The sequence below is a fragment of the Dermacentor andersoni genome, chromosome 6 (assembly GCF_023375885.2).
Source record: "Dermacentor andersoni chromosome 6, qqDerAnde1_hic_scaffold, whole genome shotgun sequence".
In the NCBI taxonomy this organism is placed as follows: Eukaryota; Metazoa; Arthropoda; class Arachnida; order Ixodida; family Ixodidae; genus Dermacentor; species Dermacentor andersoni.
In genome coordinates, this window is record NC_092819.1 from 21,737,595 (window position 1) to 21,753,375 (window position 15,781).

General features: G+C 45.3%; 1 protein-coding gene and 1 long non-coding RNA gene across 3 annotated transcripts in view; one reads left to right on the plus strand and one right to left on the minus strand.

The window, feature by feature from the left end:
* LOC126521341 (uncharacterized) overlaps positions 1–15,781 on the plus strand; it is a 328,627-nt gene that overhangs the window by 266,927 nt on the left and 45,919 nt on the right. For both annotated transcript variants that reach the window (XM_050170016.3, XM_055065924.2), the window contains exon 6: positions 1,303–1,370. In XM_050170016.3, coding sequence (XP_050025973.1) covers positions 1,303–1,370 — 68 coding nt within the window. The remainder of the gene's footprint in view (positions 1–1,302; positions 1,371–15,781) is intronic.
* The window catches only part of LOC140218939 (uncharacterized), a 288,927-nt gene that overhangs the window by 261,628 nt on the left and 11,518 nt on the right, over positions 1–15,781 (minus strand). The window lies entirely within an intron of this gene.

Here is a 15,781-nt window from a genome sequence, read left to right on the forward strand (position 1 = left end):
GTGTATAACTAATGGAACGGGCGGCAGTGAAGTCGAGTCACGCCAGCAGCCAACGCTGTCGGTGGTGCTTCGTTCAGCAGATGATGGGAAACCTTGGAATCGGCAGGAGGAGGGACATTAATTTGATTTGCGGACTCTTTCGTCACCGCTGGCTGCGTCACGAATTATTCCCTCGCAAAGGATTCATCATGTGCGCAGCCGTCGTGCGACTGTAGTGATGAAAGCAAAAAGAAAATAAATGGGGGTAGGGGAGGATTTACTAGGTTGGCACAACGTTTGACCGCCACGTCAATATGGAAATACCCCGCAACGAGCTGAAAATGTGTTCTTGCTGCGCTTGTCTATAGATTACGAACGGATCCACTTAGCGTGACAGTCGTCACTACTGAAGCGTTTTTTATCGATTGATGGCTTGTACCAAGACAGTTAACGGCTGGCAGTGTGTGTGCGCTTTTGCGGACAGTATATTGTTGTCACCGAAGCAGATGGCGCACTTCGCATGGCAACTTTCACACGTTATTTGGTTTTATATAATCCGATGTAACTATATACGCTATAATAATCCACGTTGCCTATGGCGTACAGAAGGAAGTACTGCGCACACTATAGTTTACACAAGATCCTCCGCTGATACGCCTTAAGGCTCGACGCCTCCATTAGGGGCGGTGCTCGTCGTCTTCTGCCCGGCGAGCACAGGCTAATCCAGGCCTACACTGCACGTTGCGGAAATGAGTTTGCCTCTGCCAGATTGCGTCCGAGCGACACACTGTATTTGCGCAAGGATTTCGCCAACTTAAATTCCCATATCTCGCGCTGTAGAAGTGAGTGCGCGCTTGATAAGGGCTATCCTGGTTACCCGAGTCCGAGCGAAGATTGAAACCGCCCATTGTCCTTCTTTTTTTTTTTTTTTGAAAACTGGCATAGAAGACAAACAACCTAGTAAAACAAGCGATCTACGCATCTGTGTTGTCGGTCACATCACCAGCAAATGTGCCTAATGGGAACGACGTCTCACGTTGGTTGAGAGATGTAAAATGCAGGGAAGTTATCCTGAAAATGAACATCAGGCCAACTGCCCTACACTTAGGGATGGGTAAGAGGGAAAGAAAGATCACGCATGCCTGTCAAGAAAAAAAAAGCCCTCGTTTTTCGATCATGCAGTTAATTTGTCGCAGAGAAAAAAATTGAGTAACATGTTTGAAGCCCCTGAAGCGTGCACTTAGCTGCCTCTTTCCATCTGAACTTTGCACTCGACATTCACCGCCCGTCTTCTTCGCCTTTCCTTTTCTTTTTCTCACGCAGGGCTTGGAGCTTGCCGTGACGGCAAAGCAGCCTACCTCAGCCTGCCGTCACCCAACCTTCAGACGGAGGTAAGAGCGAGCGTTGGCTCTTTTCTCATTACTTCATTCTCATTCGTTAAAGACTACGTTGTGGCACATCCCAGCTGATAAGCACATTGGGAGATTTGCGCTACAAGGCAAATCTGGAAGGGATTTTAGTATCTTCGGGAGACGCTTAAGCGAGCTTACAGCACTCAGAGCTTCCTTAAAAGCTCTGTCCGCTAGAAACATTATTTCAACCGCATCAGCGCTGTGTTGTAAAAGGATGGAGCCGCACGGAAGCCACCGCCCTATGTGCACAGAGTACCGATCGTACACGCCTGTATTTTAAGGTCAGCCGTGCCGCTTCTCCATCTTGCACTCAGTGCAAAGAAGAGGGCGATATACATAGAGCACATCATCTGGTTCTGCGAACGCTTCTGTTTTGAACAGAGGAGGCTTCCGGATGGCACGAGATGAATTGGGTTCCTTCACTAACTTGTAGGACAGTATTCCTGGAAGTACGCAAATTCTGTGCAAGGAAATGTCGCGAATTCTTCTCACATTTCTTCGGAAGACTGGGCTCATAGACTGATGTGGCATGTATTTATGACACCGAAAAAGACTCTCGGGTGGAGCACCCCCCACCACCACGACTACTGCTCTCATAACGACACTGCTGTTGCTGTGTGAGCTTCGGATACACGTAGAGCCTTTGTTAAAAGAAATTAAGCCCCTTCGCCCGTCACTTCCTGTGACTCCTATACCTATAGAATGGCTCCGGGTGCGTCGGCATTGTCCAAATGCTGTGGAGAGCGAGGCGAACCATCTTCGTCACACGGCAGTGCTTTCTGGCAGGACGCCGCCTGAACTCGGCAACGCTGATGCTCCTGATGGCCTTCCTTTTGACAAAGACTGTATATTTCCTTTCCACCGAGTCTGCACCAAAGGCAGCACGAAAGAGTTTTAAAGAGACCTTCCAAGACCTTCCCATTTAAGTGTTTTCCCGTCAAATCAGTCACAACATATGTTGCTAAAGCATGAAAAGCAGGCCTGCTTTGCTCCCTGTTTGCGTTAAGCATGATTTATAGGAGAAATTTTAAAGAATGGCAGGTAACTTCGCAAAAAAAAAATAGAACGCCTTGTGAGCTATCCGCTTGCTTTTCTTTCTTTCTTTCTTTCTTTCTTTCTTTCTTTTCTTTCTTTCTTTCTTTTCTTTCTTTCTTTCTTTTCTTTTCCGCTGCTCTTAGGCAGCGCCTTGGAATTTCTAAATTCTAGATCAAAACTCTCGAGCAGTTACATATACGTAACCCCCCCACTCCCTCCCTCCCTCCCTCCTTTTCCCACGCCCTTGGCGCGCTCTCGAATAAGAACTGCGAGCGCGCACGGCTGGAATCGCAATTGAGTTTGGCATCGATCGTGTATAACGAACCCCATGGCCGCGTTAAGCCAACCACGTACACCGTCCCGTCATACCTCAGCATGGTTCTGCCAAAAAACATCACGCGCGACCTCTCGTGGGGTGTTCCTGTTTGAGAGTTAGTGACACGGAGGATCCCGCAGTGTTCGGCTTCTGTTAGCGCGCTTGTGCGTGTTCGCTTCTACAGACCGTTTGCCAACTTTTTTCCAGTTGCTGAGTGACTGCGCCGCCTTCCGCGTGTGTTCGCTGTGCCGACACATGACTCGTTCATCACTGTCAAAGACGTGATCCAATTGCAAACAGGAACTTGACACGATCTCGCTAAAACGGTGCAATGCCTAGGAACTCGCGAAACGTCCCTAGTCAGTGAGTGTTGCGAGAAAGAAAGAAGCGCACAACTTCGATGACTATTTTGTTGTTTCGATGTTACTGTTGTGAGGGCTGGGTGCGAAGGCTAGATGCATTAGCGGGAGATAGCCTCTGGGTAGAAGAGACAAAGAGAAAATAAACGAAGATATGAAAAAAGGTCAGTCGGTGCAAACGCCAAGAGGCATCTGTCAACTATCACTGTTTTTCACTCACTACCGCTGCTTACAGAAAGCACCCCACTGCCTCATTCACGGACGTTTACCGCAATGTTAGCGGACGAAAACCTCACCTTTCAGCGAGTGCAAGAGCTTCCACTATGGCGATTCAATGCGCAGGGAGAAACGTTCTTGTCTTCGCGCTGCATGAATGGAAAGTACGGGTAGTACACCGATGTGCTTAGTTGGGCCTATGGTTTCGATCACAATTATTGCTTCCTATTTGATCACCAGTGAAAATTGATTCGACGCGTTACAAATTAGTTACGTTACATTATTTAATTCAGATTCCCGTGGAAGTGCTATGACTAGTTCTTGTCTGAAGCTTATTGAAAGCGAACTCGTTCACAAAATCAATTGGCGTGACTTTTTTTTAAACGAGCGTTACCTCCTGAGAAGAAAAATAATATTAAAGTCTGGCATATTACGTGCCAAAAGCTCGATTCGATTATGAAGCACGCCGCAGTGAGGGAGGCCGGATTAATTTTGACCACCTGCGGTTCTTTAACGTGCACCCAATGCACGGTAAACGGGCGTTTTTTCCATTTCACCCCCATCGAAATGCGGCCGCCGCAGCTGGGATTCGATCCCACCCCCTCGGGCTTAGTAGCGCAACGCCTTAGACACTAAATCACCAGGGTGGGTGTCACTTACCACTGCCCAGCAGGCACGTATCCAGGATTCTTTCTTCGGGGGGGGGGGGGGGGGGGAATCCTTTCTTTGCAAATGAGGAGGCGGGCGCGCATCTTTAGTAGTACGAATGTGAATAACGCCCACCATTCGCCATAAAGAAGCGTAAACCCACAAAAGAGAATTGAAATGAGGTGTATCTCACAGTTTCATCTGTGAGATACGCCTCTCCTTTACTTGGCGAACAAGGAACCACGTGAAATGGACTCGCGCAGGAATGTGGAGCAGGAAGAACACTGCCAAGGACAAGTAAACAAGCGAAAGGGTAAAATAAAGGTTACTACAGTAGAATACAACTTAAAAGAAACAGCAGTTGGCAGCCAAGGCACACGGACCGCGAAGGGTTGTGTTACACTACCAGCCAATCACAGAAGCAAACAAACTCGTCCTCATGCGGCCTTTTCGAAATGGCGTCGTACTTGATACCTCCGGAGCGCCTGCTGTTCTTGAAGAGTCTTTTCACAAGCGGAAGCAATGACGTGTGCAGCAGACACGCACAAAGTGTATGGAGTCTGAGCATTTCACTCTTCAAAAGTCTGCGGTACAGTTCATTTCACTGCTGAACCCGTTTTACTCATGAAACTTCACTGCCAACTGAAGGGAAACTTGACAATAGTTGCAGCGAAGCAAGCCTTTTATTTCAGTTCAATAACGATTTAGGCTTTGACCATTGCACTATAATAGGCAAGGTAAACCTTTAAAATAACGCGCTAATAACTTTGTTTTTGTGGTTACCGCCTTATTTGGGTAACAGTAAAAGTTTGAAGTACGAATTAACTGCAGCCTCGCGGAGCAACAGTGGCTGGCGGTTATGAGGGCTTGGGCGGGGCTTCACTGCAGGCTTAAGCTGTATCCGACCATAGTAGTGTTCTTTTTTAATTAGCTCTGGAAGAATTATAGGAAAATATATTTGCGGGACAATCACAATTCTTTTGGATCCCTCGTTTACTGCTCTACCAAGTGCCAAAACCGACTCGTATTGTTATTTCGGAAGTTGCGCAACGATGCGTGGCCGCCAGTCCCGTTCAACCGCGTAGAGCGCAGGATGCTGCGGTTGTAGGCGTACTGCGGCCACTGCCGAAGGTTAGTAAAACACGCACATAAGCACATCATAGTGGCTACGTCAGGCGGCTCGACCGATAACTGTAGAAGCGTCATTCAAAACACACAGAATTCTTCTCCACTTCCGGCGGCGTTTTCTCTACTTCCCTTTTAAATAAAAAGATGTTGATTCATATATATATACAGGGTGTCCCACCTAACTTGGACCAACATTTTGAACAAAGCTATGCGTTCAGAGCAGAAATCGCGTGGATGTTGTTAGCGTTTATTTAAACTTACAGTACCATTCTTTTGCTCGTCTTGTCTTGAGTAATTAGCCGAGATAAATTATCTTTTTATATATAGCTTGAAATGTTCAGGCGTCAATAGGAAAGTTGTGGAGCTCCACAAATGTTGCCCGACCCAGGCACTTCCAACGAGATAGACTTAGCGTGGCCGTTTTTATTCGGGAAAAACGAAAGCCCGCGGAGTTAGAAAATACCACGTCACAGCGCGCTCCGTGCGCCCGAATGCGCCTTTAAATGCGCCACGATTACAGCGCTCTCAACCGTGCTTTGTAAAAAGCATCGCTCGCTTCGCGCCTTTCGTGCTACCACGACAGAGCTTCCCCTTGTACTTGGTTCTGAGATAAACGCCAGTGGGTTCGGGTGGAAGTTGAAATACAGTGCGGCTCCCGTTGCTGCGGCGATAATTGCACTCTCACGCTAGCAGAATGCATGGAAGAAAAATGACAAGCTAGTGAGTTCGAATTTGGGAGCAAGACCCCAACAAGCAAACACGAATTATAACAAGCTTGATAACGTCGTGTGAATTACGCTGGTTGTCACAAAAGGAAGAACTGTAAACGGACACGGAAGATTGCTTTTTAGCTTCCGGTCCATTCCATGTCGGCAGAGAATTTGTAATTTCATGTTTACTTACGTGCCTTTTCCACGTCCTACAAAAGTTTCACACAGATGGCTCTTTTCATGGATAACGGTTGTAGAGATTTATTCGCTGTGTTGTCTGTCTAAGAATGTGTTCAAACAAGTCGCCCTCTGCCATAATGCAGTATAGGCACCTTTTCACCACGTACGATGTAGCTTTTTTGATGATGCAAGACGGTATCTCGCTGCAGGCCTGAGCAATCTCTGCCTTTAGCGCTTTTAGTGTAGTTGTGGATTTGCGGTACACTCGGTCATTCACATGTCGCCACAAGAACTCCAGAGGTGCCAAGTCCGGTGACCTTGCAGGCCATGCCAATGGTCCATGCCGCCCGCCCACTGGCGTTTGAAGGCTTCGTCAAGCCAGGCTCGGGCAAGGCTGCTACTGTGAGCTGGTGCACCGTCGTGCTGATACCAAGTTCGCTTTAAAAACGCAAGAGGAAGATCGCAGCAAAAATCTTTGACTGGGCCTTCCAAGATGTCGTTCACGTACCGCTGAGCAGTGAGCATGTGGTAAAAAAACATGGGGCCAATTATTCTTTCGTCAAAGATACCGCACTACACACTGAATGACCATTGGTACTGGTGTCTGGTCTGCGCCACCCAATGCCGGTTCATATCGTTCAAGTAATGCGCATTATGGATGTTGACTTGAGAATTTCGGGAGAAGGTTGCCCCATATGTCCAGAGCACTTTGTCAACGCAATCCGGTATTTCGTCAGTGTTCACAAGGATCCAATTTAGAAATCAAGCCCCCATTGAAAGTCTCTTTCTTGCAGCTTTTTTGATGCAGTTGGAGGTGATACGGATGCATTTTTCTTTATTCTTTATTCAAGAATTACCCCGCATTGCCCGAAGGCGTTATAGCAGGGGGGTTACAGGAGGGAAAAAACAAATCTTCATTCGTACAGCACACTTGCTCTTCACACAGCTGATTCCACTCCACAATAGTTTTGACAAAAAAGAAACCGCAAGCAAGTACGTCCTGGCACGGTACTCGCGGATTTTAAGTGAATGGTCATTACGCCTAGAAATATAATGTGGTTCTTTCAAGTAGCTTTTACTGCTAATTCCAGTCTTATTATTAAATATGAGGTATAAAAACTTCAGTCTCAACTTTTTCCGCCGAGAGGAAAGCAGTTCCCAATTCAATTCAAGTTTCATTTCAGTACAACTTTCTCTCCGCCCATACCGCCCCAGGACGAACCTAGCAGCTCTGTTTTTAATTCTTTCCAGCTTATCAATCAAGTTTTTTTGCGCGGGGTCCCAGACGGCACAGGCGTATTCCAAAATTAGTCTAACACATGTTAAGTAAGCAGTTTTCTTTAGGTTCGGCTGTGAACATTTCCAGTTCCTCTGAATAAAATTGGGTGCCCTACCAGCTTTTACAATGACGTCATCCACATGAGCAGACCATGAGCTGTCGGATGATAGCGTCACACCTAGATACTTGTATATAGGTTCGCTTTTATCAGGGTATTATTTATCTGGTAAAGACTTACAATTCGTTTCTTCTTTCTTGTAAAACATACATCAGCACACTTTTTTAAAATTCAAATTCATCTTCCACGTGGAACACCAAGTATTAATACATTCTAAGTCAGATTGTAACATGGCAGCATCTTGTTCACTTTTAATTTTCCTATAAACAACACAATCGTCGGCAAACAACCATATACATGAAGAAATACCAACAGAAATATCATTTATATAAAGTAAAAACAGAAGTGGCTCTAAGACTGAGCCCTGTGGGACTCCTGACGTCACATCAGCGTATGCCGAGCTTTTGCCGTACAAAACAACACATTGTCGGCGCTGAGACAGATAATTTTCAATCCAAGCGAGTACGCTTGAGTGAATATTTAACATTTTAAGTTTAATAAGAAGAAGTGGATGTGACACTGTGTCGAATGCCTTACGAAAGTCTAAAAAGACACTATCTGTTTGTCCTCCCTCGTCAACATCGAGTGCCAATTCATGATAAAATTCAATCAATTGTGTTGTGCAAGATAGACCTTTCCGAAACCCGTGTTGTTCTTTGATTAGTATACTATTATTTGTTATATGACGCATTATCTCGGTATATATAGTATGCTCAATGATTTTGCACGAGATGGATGTTAGTGAGATAGGCCTGTAATTCGCGACATCTCTTTTCGAACCCCCTTTATGAATAGGTACAACTTGAGCGGTTTTCCAATCATTAGGTAAGAGTCCTGTGGATAGCGATTTCACATAGAATAAATAAAGGTACATCGAGATAGGTGTAGCACACCGCTTTAGTATACGTGGAGATATACCGTCTGGACCGTTTGCTTTGGTTTCACCTATGACCTTTAGGAGTGCCTCGATGCCTCTAACGCTTAATTCAACTTGTTCCATTAAAGGAAGTCTGCTTGCATGTGGTGGAGAGCTATGATTGCATCTAGGTAGGAAGACAGATTGAAAATATATATTCAAACACGTTGCCTTTTCAGTATCGTCTGTAATTATTTGTTGATTACAAACAATTTCATTTATTCCTACAAAATCTGATCCGCATCCTTTTAAAAACCTCCAAAAATGTTTAGGATTAGTTTTCATTCTGTCGTTGAGTGTATTAAAGTACTCTTCCTTCGTATTTTTTATAGCAAACTTATACTCCTGTGTTACTTCAGATAATTTTTTTATGTGATTCATACTTTTAGTTTTTTTGTATCTATTAAATGCTCTCTTTCTTTTTTTAATTATTCTGAGAAAACGTGAATTCACCCAGGGTTTCTTACGTTTTTTGAGTCTGGTGGAGTCTATGCTTGGAACATACTTGTCCGTAAGCTCAAGCAGTTTATCTTTAAATACCCGCCATAAATCATGGATGTCGTCCATCCTCAGCAAGACATTCAAAAACCGGCAAGTAATCGAGGAGCTCCTGGGAGATACTAGGATAATCACCTTTTTCAAAAAAAAAACTCTCCTTGATGTGGGTGACGTTGATCGGTCAATATATGTTTTAATGTTTGCAATGACAGCGTGATGGTCACTTATTCCTGGTATTATATAAACCGAGCTAATAAGGGTAGGTGAGCTGCAGAACAAAAGGTCCAGAATGTTACTATTCCGAGTTGGAGCACTGACATACTGTAATAGTCCGAAGGTGTTTACAATGTTTTTTTTTTTTATTTCTAAGTTAATACGGCTGTCAACTTTGCATACACAATCACCTTCTAGCCATTCCAAGTCGGGTAAGTTAAAATCACCCGCAAGCAAAATAGGCTGCCGGGATGCCTCCGAAACGATGTCAAACAAAGATTGCAACGGTTTTAAATTTGAGTTCGGTGGTCTGTAGAATGATCCAACAGCGTATGAGGAGTTATCAGGTAGGGTGACTGAGCACCAAATTGATTCAACATCGTAGGTATCAAGATCTAGCATAAATGACTTACGAGAAGAGTGAATTAACAAAAACACCCCTCCACCGAGGCTTTCAGCCTTCCTAAGAACTCTTGACATTGACTTTGAGATGCCGACCTCACCACTCACATCACGCACGCTGAAATCAGGGTTTGCAGTCATGAAAGACAAAATGTCTCCTTCAGCCTCTTCACTGATGGTCCCCTTTCTGTGCCGCGTCTTCTTGAAGCTACCTGTTTCTTTCAGCGTCAAGTATACTCCTAATAATTGCGTTCGCGCTAGGTATTCCCCCACATTGCCAATTTCGATATACCTTGGCAGCTTTCCTCTTGTCGCCCCGTGCCGCTCCCAAGGCTAAAGCCATGTTCGCCTTCTGCTCGCTTGAGTACGACATGCTTTAGGCATTGCAAACAAATTCTTCGAAACGGTTGCGCGGCACGACAGTAATAGACAATCGAGCTCACATGCATCTAGCCGCTGGCACAGCTTGGAAGAAAAGCGGCGTTGTAACAAATGATGCTCTCTCTCGCACAGGTTCCAGATGTATGATGCATGTTTTGTGTGTATCTTTTTGTATTCCTCAATGACTCTAACACTGCAAAAAGAATTGCTCTTCTCGTCATATCGGAATAAACGGCTGATCACGGCGCGTTCTTCGGCGACAGGCGCGAGCGGCTGCTGACGAAGCGCTTTTTCGGAGCGCCGTCGCCAGCCGCTGCCGGTAATGTCAGAGCCGAGCAAAGGTTGAAGCCCTTTCTCGTAAGTGAAGGGAAGGCGCGACGCTGGCGATGTTTTTACAAATCACTCATGAGAGCGCTATAATCGCGGCGCATTCGGGCGCACAGAGCGCGCTATGACGTGGTATTTTTTAAACTCCGTGGCTTTCGTTTTGCCCGAATAAAAACGGCCACGCTAAGTCTATCTCGTTGGAAGTACCTGGGTTGGGCAATATTTTTGAAGCTCCACAACTTTCCGATTGACGCCTGAACATTTAAAGTTATATTTAAAATGTTAATTAGCTTATGTCGGTTAATTACTCACAAAATAGACGAACGAAAAATGGTACTGTAAGTTTTGATAAACGCTAACAACATCCACGCGATTTCTGTTCTAAAGAACGCATAAGTTTTTTTTCTTTTTCAAAACCTTGGTCCAATTCAGCTGGGAAACCCTGTACATATCATCATCATCATCATCATCCTTGCTACGCCCACTGCAGGGCAAAGGCCTCTCCCATACTTCTCCAACTACCCCGGTCATGTGCTAATTGTGGTCATGTTGTCCCTGCAAACTTCTTAATCTCATCCGTCCATCTAACTTTCTGCCACCCCCTGCTATGCTTCCCTTCTCTTGGAATCCGGTCCGTAACCCTTAATGACCATCGGTTATCTTCCCTCCTCGTTACATGCCCTGCCCATGCCCATTTCTTTTTCTTAATTTCAACTAAGATGTCATTAACTCGCGTTTGTTCCCTCACCCAATCTGCTCTCTTCTTATCCCTTAAAGTTACACCCATCATTCTTCTTCCCATAGCTCGTTGCGTCGTCCTCAATTTAAGTAGAACCCTTTTCGTAAGCCTCCAGATTTCTGCCCCGTAGGTGAGTGCTGGTAAGACACAGCTGTTATACAGTTTTCTCTTGAGGGATAGTGGCAACCTGCTGTTCATGATTTGAGAATGCCTGCCAAACGCACCCCAGCCCATTCTTATTCTTCTGGTTATTTCAGTCTCATGACCCGGATCGGTGGTCACTACCTGTCCTAAGTAGATGTATTCCCTTACCACTTCCAGTGTCTCGCTACCTATCGTAAACTGCTGTTCTCTTCCGAGACTGTTAAACATTACCTTAGTTTTCTGCAGATTCATTTTTAGACCCACCCTTCTGCTTTGCCTCTCCAGGTCTGTGAGCATGCATTTCAATTGGTCCCCTGAGTTACTAAGCAAGGCAATATCATCAGCGAATCGCAAGTTACTAAAGTATTCTCCATTAACTCTTATCCACAATTTTCCCCAATCCAAGTCTCTGAATACCTCCTGTAAACATGCTGTGAATAGCCTTGGAGAGATCGTATCTCCCTGCTTGAGGCCTTTCTTTATTGGGATTTTGTTGCTTTCTTTATGGAGGACTACGGTGGCTGTAGAGCTGCTGTAGATATATTTCAGTATTTTTACATACGGCTCGTCTACACCCTGATTCCTTAATGCCTCCATGACTGCTGAGGTTTCAACTGAATCAAACGCTTTCTCGTAATCAATGAAAGCTACATGTAAGGGTTGGTTATATTCCAGACATTTCTCTATCGCATGATTGATAGTGTGAATATGGTCTATTGTTGAGTAGCCTTTACGAAATCCTGCCTGGTCCTTTGGTTGACAGAAACCTAAGGGGTTCCTGATTCTATTTGCGATTACCTTAGTGAATACTTTGTAGGCAACGGACAGTAAGCTGATCGGTCTGTAATTTTTCAGGTCTTTGGCGTCCCCTTTCTTATGGATTAAGATTATGTTAGCGTTCTTCCAAGATTCCAGTACGCTCGAGGTCATGAGGCATCGCGTATACAGGGTGGCCAGTTTTTCTAGAACAATCTGCCCACCATCCTTCAACAAATCTGCTGTTACCTGATCGTCCCCAGCTGCCTTCCCCCTTTGCATAGCTCCCAAGGCTTTCTTTACTTCTTCCGGCGTTACTTGTAGGATTTCTAATTCCTCTAGACTATTCCCTCTTCCATTATCGTCGTGGGTGCCACTGGTACTGTAAAAATATCTATAGAACACCTCAGCCACTTGAACTATCTTATCCGTATTAGTAATGGCATTGCCCGTATGGCGGGGTATAATTGCGATCCGGATGCTCGGTCTGTACGAATGCTTTTTCGAGAATGTATGCCGAGATTTGTAGAAATTCAGAAAGCACAAGATTGTGTACCTGCGTGGCTGTCAAGGGTGGAACCCTTGACCGCGCTCAATGAATTCTAAAATAACCAGCCCTGTAAAGCTGACACTTGGTGCTGAAACCTTGCTAATTTATTTTGTTTTCTCAAATGTCATTTGTTGTTTGATATAGTAGTACAAAAAGGCAATAAATAAAAAAAAAAGACATTGCCAGCTTTGTCTCTTAACGCATACATCTGATTCCTTGCTATTCCTAGTTTCTTCTTGACTGCTTTTAGGCTTGCTCCGTTCCTGAGAGCATGCTCAATTCTACCCATATCCTACCTACTTATGTCAGCTGTCTTACGCTTGTTGATTAACTTCGAAAGTTCTGCCAGTTCTAGCTGTAGAATTAGAGGCTTTCATACATTGGCGTTTCTTAATCAGATCTTTCGTCTCCTGCGATAGCTTACCGGTATCTTGTCTAACGAAGTTACCACCGACTTCTATTGCACACTTCTAAATTGCCCATAAGATTGTCGTTCATTGCTTCAACACTAAGGTCTTCTTCCTGAATTAAGGCCGAATACCTGTTCTGTAGCTTGATCCGGAATTCCTCTATTTTCCCTCTTACCGCTAACTCATTGATCGGCTTCTTATGTGGCAGTTTCTTCCGTTCCCTCCTCAAGTCCAGGCTAATTCGAGATCTTGCCATCCTATGGTCACTGCAGCGCACCTTGCCGAGCACGTCCGCATATTGTATGATGCCAGGGTTAGCGCAGAGTATATGGTCTCATTTCTAGTCTCACCATTCGGGCTCCTCTAACTTTGGGTTAACCCGCTTGCGGAAGAAGGTTTTCATTATCCGCATATTATTGTGTTCTGCAAACTCTACTAATAACTCTCCCCTGCTATTCCTAGAGTATATGCCATATTCCCCCACTGACTTGTCTCCAGCCTGCTTCTTGCCTACCCTGGCATCGATGTCGCCCGTCAGTATAATGTATTTTGTTTTGACTTCACCCATTGCCGATTCCACGTCGTCATATAAGCTTTCGACTTCCTGGTCATCATTTCCTCATCATTCATCATCATTTCATTTCCTTCCTGGACCTTCAATTTGTACCTCTTATTAGGCTTCACAACAAGACCTGCAGCCCTCTCGTTAATGCTATAGAGTTCCTCTATGTTACCAGCTATATCCTTATTGATCAGGGATCCGACTCCTAGTTCTCGTCTCTCCACTAAGCCCCAGTAGCACAAGGCGTGCCTGATTTTTAGCACTGTATATGCTTCATTTGTTCTCCTCACATCACTGAGCCCTATTATATCCCATTTAATCCCCGCTAATTCCTTCAAGAGCACTGCTAGACTCGCCTCACTAGATAACGTTCTAGCATTAAGCGGTGCCAGTTTCAGATTCCAATGGCGGCCTGTATGGATCCAGAGATTCTTAGCACCCTCTGCTGTGTCACAGGTCTGACCGCCGCCGTGGTCAGTTGCTTCGCAGCCGCTTTATTCATATAGGAGGTTAGTACTGCAATAGGGTGGCCAATCCTGCTCTGGTGAGGGAGTGCATTACCGGTTCTGGTCACCAGGATCAGGCCGCACTCCAGGCTTGTTTATGCAATTTTATCAACACGCGGATATATACATATATATATATATATATATATATATATATATATATATATATATATATATATATATATATATATATATATATATATATATATATATATATAATTCAATGAGAAGTTCTGTAGGTCCGGTGCATAGGTAGTTGAGAAACGAAGGTGCACACTTACGAAAATTGCAACTTTAATGTTGTGTTTAGTGTTTAGTGTGTGTGTGTGTGCGTGTGTGTGTGTGTGTGTGCGTGCGTGTGCGTGTGCGTGTGCGTGTGTGTGTGTGTGTGTGTGTGTGTGTGTGTGTGTGTGTGTGTTCAACAATCTATGTAGCATGGTTATTTCATCGCTCTGTCCGAAACAGCATGCGCACAGCCCGATCTCCAAGGCCACCGTTTGGTGACACAGTCGCGTATGACACAGTCCCTGCTAATACCAGCACCTCTGGAGCTCTGGAATACCAGCTAGAGACTATTTAGTACTGCATTGTTTTAACCGGACGAAGTACAGGACGGGTATTCTTGCCACCAAGCGGATGACAAGGAAGAAACGCATTTTTTCGTCGCTATTCCTTGAGATATAGAAAAGAAAAGCAAAAGTATGGGAACGAAGCCATAAGTGACACTATAGATATGAGGCGTTCAGCGCCTACAACGCACTACGAACAGAACATAAAATTTGTCTTCCGCTGATCGTTTCTTCTTTTCCAGACCTCGAAGGGTGATTGCCGCGAAGGTGTCACCTGCGAGAGAGTAATCCCGCGACGCGCTCCGAGTAATGAAAGCAAACTCGGCTTGTCCAGCGTTCCACGACGCTGACGTGGCACGCTTACGTCAGCACCTGCCAGGCCTGAAGAGAAGGGTTTTGCAGGCCTTTTGGCAAACTAGTTTGCCCTGATTAACAGCTGTTGCGCGACGTAAGGCTGCAGGAAGGAAGAAAAGAACGTGGCGTATATATAAGACGTCGGTTCGAAGCTGTCCCAAACAGGAGCAGCGCCAGCTCGTGGCATTTGCTAGCCTCTCTCGCTTGCCTTTTTTCTCTGAGCTGCCATTCTCTGGCTCCTATCGCGGCCTCGCCCAGCGTGTTGTTCACGACGCTCAGTCAGCCTTTACGGACGAGGACACGGGAAAGAAGGCTACACGACATAGCGCCCTGCTTTGTCGCCTTCTTCTTGCGTCCTTGTCTTTGTGATTCTTGAGAACCAACAAGCCAAACGAAAAGTGCGGTTCACACATCCTATGCTGTGGCAACCTTAAATGGGTGAGAGGATGTGGAGCGTTGGTGTTGGGCTGACTAAACGTGTCCGCGGCAAGCTCTATCAGACCATACCCTTTTATTTTCAACACTTTTTTTTTCTTTCCTTAATACGAAGCCTTGAACGAAGCAAACTTTTATTCGTGCAAACCAAATGGCTCTCCCGGCTAATGTCATACTAAAAATGCTCTGCGCAGCGTGGGAGTCCCACTCAGATTCTATTGAGAGCTAATGTTTCCCGTTCTCCTAAGCGTGCAAAAAAAAAAAAAAAAAAAGACGGGGTGAGGGGTACGGCCGAAACGCCGAATACCCAATGCCACAGCAGCGGCAGCATTCGCCGCATCAGCTCGTTGTTTTCTTTCTCTCTTTTTCTTTTAATTTCTTTTCTCATGTTTCTCTTTGTGTTATTTTGTTATTTGTTTTCGCTAACGACAGGCAAGATTTCTGGACCGTACAGAAAGGGTGTGGTGTCCCCGCAAGGCTATTTCTTTGCATCTCTCTTTCGTCAATGCAAAGCGGTGATTGCCGCCGGAAACAGCAGCTTCCGTTGCGAACGCTGGAACAACCCTCTAAAAGAGCATACAAGGCAGGCAGCCAGCTGCAGTGGTTGGAGAACGCCGAGAAAGCGTGCGATTGCGCGGG